Source organism: Lipotes vexillifer, unplaced genomic scaffold, assembly GCF_000442215.2.
Source record: "Lipotes vexillifer unplaced genomic scaffold, Lipotes_vexillifer_v1.1 scaffold1569, whole genome shotgun sequence".
NCBI classification, from domain to species: domain Eukaryota; kingdom Metazoa; phylum Chordata; class Mammalia; order Artiodactyla; family Lipotidae; genus Lipotes; species Lipotes vexillifer.
The window spans coordinates 226,605-229,293 of NW_006789285.1; the positions used below are offsets into that span (position 1 = coordinate 226,605).

The 2,689-nt window shown below is 45.3% G+C and overlaps 1 protein-coding gene across 2 annotated transcripts in view; it reads right to left on the reverse strand.

Moving 5' to 3' along the window:
* TWF1 (twinfilin actin binding protein 1) overlaps positions 1 to 2,393 on the reverse strand; it is a 10,754-nt gene extending 8,361 nt beyond the window's left edge. Inside the window, exons 1-2 of one of the 2 annotated variants that reach the window (XM_007462453.1) lie at positions 2,291 to 2,393; positions 545 to 622 (exon numbers count right to left, since the gene is read on the reverse strand). In XM_007462453.1, coding sequence (XP_007462515.1) covers positions 545 to 622; positions 2,291 to 2,315 — 103 coding nt within the window. In that variant the 5' untranslated portion in view covers positions 2,316 to 2,393. The remainder of the gene's footprint in view (positions 1 to 544; positions 623 to 2,290) is intronic. The other variant, XM_007462452.1, reaches the window with a different exon arrangement.
* Positions 2,394 to 2,689: the final 296 nt, after the last annotated feature.

Here is a 2,689-nt window from a genome sequence, read left to right on the forward strand (position 1 = left end):
TTCCCTACATACAGCTTTATTTTGAAAGGATCAATTTATAGTTTGTTACACTCAGAACTTTTTCCCATAACAAGAAAGGGGAATCATTTCTGCAGCATACACTGCAATCAAGTTGAGAAAACAGGAGAGTTTAAAATCCTTCCTTTCTACCTCAAAACTAACTTTACTGAATAACAATTCACAAGTAACTTCTTTTGTGTGGGATAATCACCTGTTACTGATTTTCATTCCAGAGATGCAAGCACTGATATTAGATACAAACTGTGGTACAGAAACTGAGACACAAAAAGTGTAAGAGGAAGACGTCACACCAAAAACAACATCTTTTTGTTTCCGTGAGAGTCAACTACAGAATGCAGAAGGTAAAGTAAGCAGGGGCCCGTAGGACATGTCCAAAATGTAGAGGAGCCAAGTTAACTAAAGGCGAGCTCTGAACCTGCTTCACATTTATTAATAGTCCAAATCACTGACAATGATTTAGAAGTTTAAAAATACAAGAGCCAATAATCCAAGGACAAACAACATTTAAAAATGCTTAACTAACCATTTTCAATCGATATCTTCAGAAGCCTGTATTTTCCATTTCTTGCTCTGGCAAAAATATCTTTAACATCCTCACTTGCTGTGGAAAAAGATACAGAAAAGTAAACCTATTTTTAATACTTACGTATTAATACTTTCTGATGCTACTTGAATAGGGAAAAAATGAAATGTAATACAAAGAAAACGTCTTGAAGATGCAGTATTCTCTTATCAGTAATTTAAATTACAAAAATTAAAAGGTGTTACAGTAGACATTGTATACAGCTAAGAAACATAAATATTAACATATTTTAAAAGTATATTAATTCTAACCTGTTTTACCTAGATAATTCCATAGCAGAAATTTACATTGGGAATGAATATATTAAAGTTTCTCAAACCCAATAATCACAAATCACAATTTTGAAAAACACCTTTATTGCTTGTTTGAAAAATGCTGAAAACCTGCTTTCACTCTCTTCTGGTTCAATTTCAAGCTTATAATAAACAAACACACCTCCTTCATCAATTCATTTTTACATTTTCACCTTTAAAAACAACAGTTAATGTCAAACACCCTATCCTGATTAAAGAAAAACACAACACCATTCAAGCTCGTACTTCTGGTCATACTTCTCTAATTCATATTTCTTAAAAACCTGGAGTAATCTCACTGAGCAAATATATATTTAATAACCTATCCCTTGTGCTCCTATTAAAGCTTAAATTTCGTTCTAATTTTATTCTTGAGTTGTATATTGAGAACAAGAACCACTGTTTAGTAGTGCTTGCTAAAACGCTCAAGCATAAAAGTCAATAATTATATATATCAAAACTAACGCAGACAAAACAATGCTTTTAGATTTGCGACTGTTTTGCTTGTGTTTGTGCGTGCAGGAGGAGGTGTGGGGTGGTGTCAAAGGCCCTTAAGAACAAAACACAATTAGACGTTCACCTGGGGAAAAGATTCGTTGTCCATTAACAGGAGGAGCTTGTGTTTACATTACAACTCGTTAAGTGATCGCAAGTAACCCGGGACATATTATTTGATTCTGATGAGGTGAGTGAGCACTTTCAGACCGCCCATTTTCAAACCAGGAAATAACACAGGTCAACTATAATTGCACATGCAACTGCCTGCCCGGGACGATTAAACGTAACCACACAGATCAAACTTTTCAGTTCCCTGGGTAGTATCTAAGAACAACCAAAACGCCTCATACTCAGGATACAGACAACGGTGTTGACGTTCCAATTTTGGAAGAAAATGCTTAAGAGTTTGGGAAGCACCCTTACTGGAAATGAAAAAGATTCCCGCATCTTTCTTTTGATAATCCAAATCTTGTAACAACTCTAAAGTTGGACCGTGAAAAAGAAAATTCGCCCGTCTCTCGACAGCAAAAAGAGCCCTAATTGCCTCCACGGTTCCAGGTCTTCCCAGTCCGATAAAAAAAGGGGAAAGTTGGGCTAACGGCGGCGGCGGCAGGCACGCCCCCTTCACCCCGGCCGCCGCGGAAAGCCATTTCCTTCGCTCCGGCGAATTTCGGGTCCATCGGCAACGTGGCGGCGGCCGGCCCGGGCTGGGAGGGTGGCAGGCCGGGAGCGCCCGGGACACGAGAGCGCGGAGAGGTGCAGAGGCCCGGCTTGTCCCCGAGACCGACTCCCTGTGCTCCGGGACCGACTCCGGCCCTGCCCATCCCGCCGCCCGCCCGGCTCGCCGGGGGCCTCCCAGGAGTCCCTTCCCCGCAGGCAGCGCCGGCGCCGTTACCTTGGATGCCGGTCTGATGGGACATGGCGGCGGCCGCGGGCTCCAGGCTCCGGCGCTGAGTGCAGCGAGCGGCCCCGGCCGGCGGCTCCAGGAAGTGGCGGCTACTCCACCCAGCTCTGTTAAGACCATTCAACTCATTCCCAGCTTCTGCCCCCCGCCCCGCCCCGCCCCCGCCCCGCGAGGCCCGCGGCGTCCTCGCGCGCCCCCGTCGCTCTCGCTACCTGCCTCCTGACACCCGCGCAGTCTCCGCGCAGTCTCCGCGCAGCCGGACTGAAGGTCTAGACCCCCGGCCCGCAGCTTCAGCTCTCTGCCGGGGGGGGGTCACAGTCCACGGTATTTGCTGCCGTTTCTCCCCCTCCACCACGTTCGAAACACTGCCGGCCCGGCAGGATGGCTTTG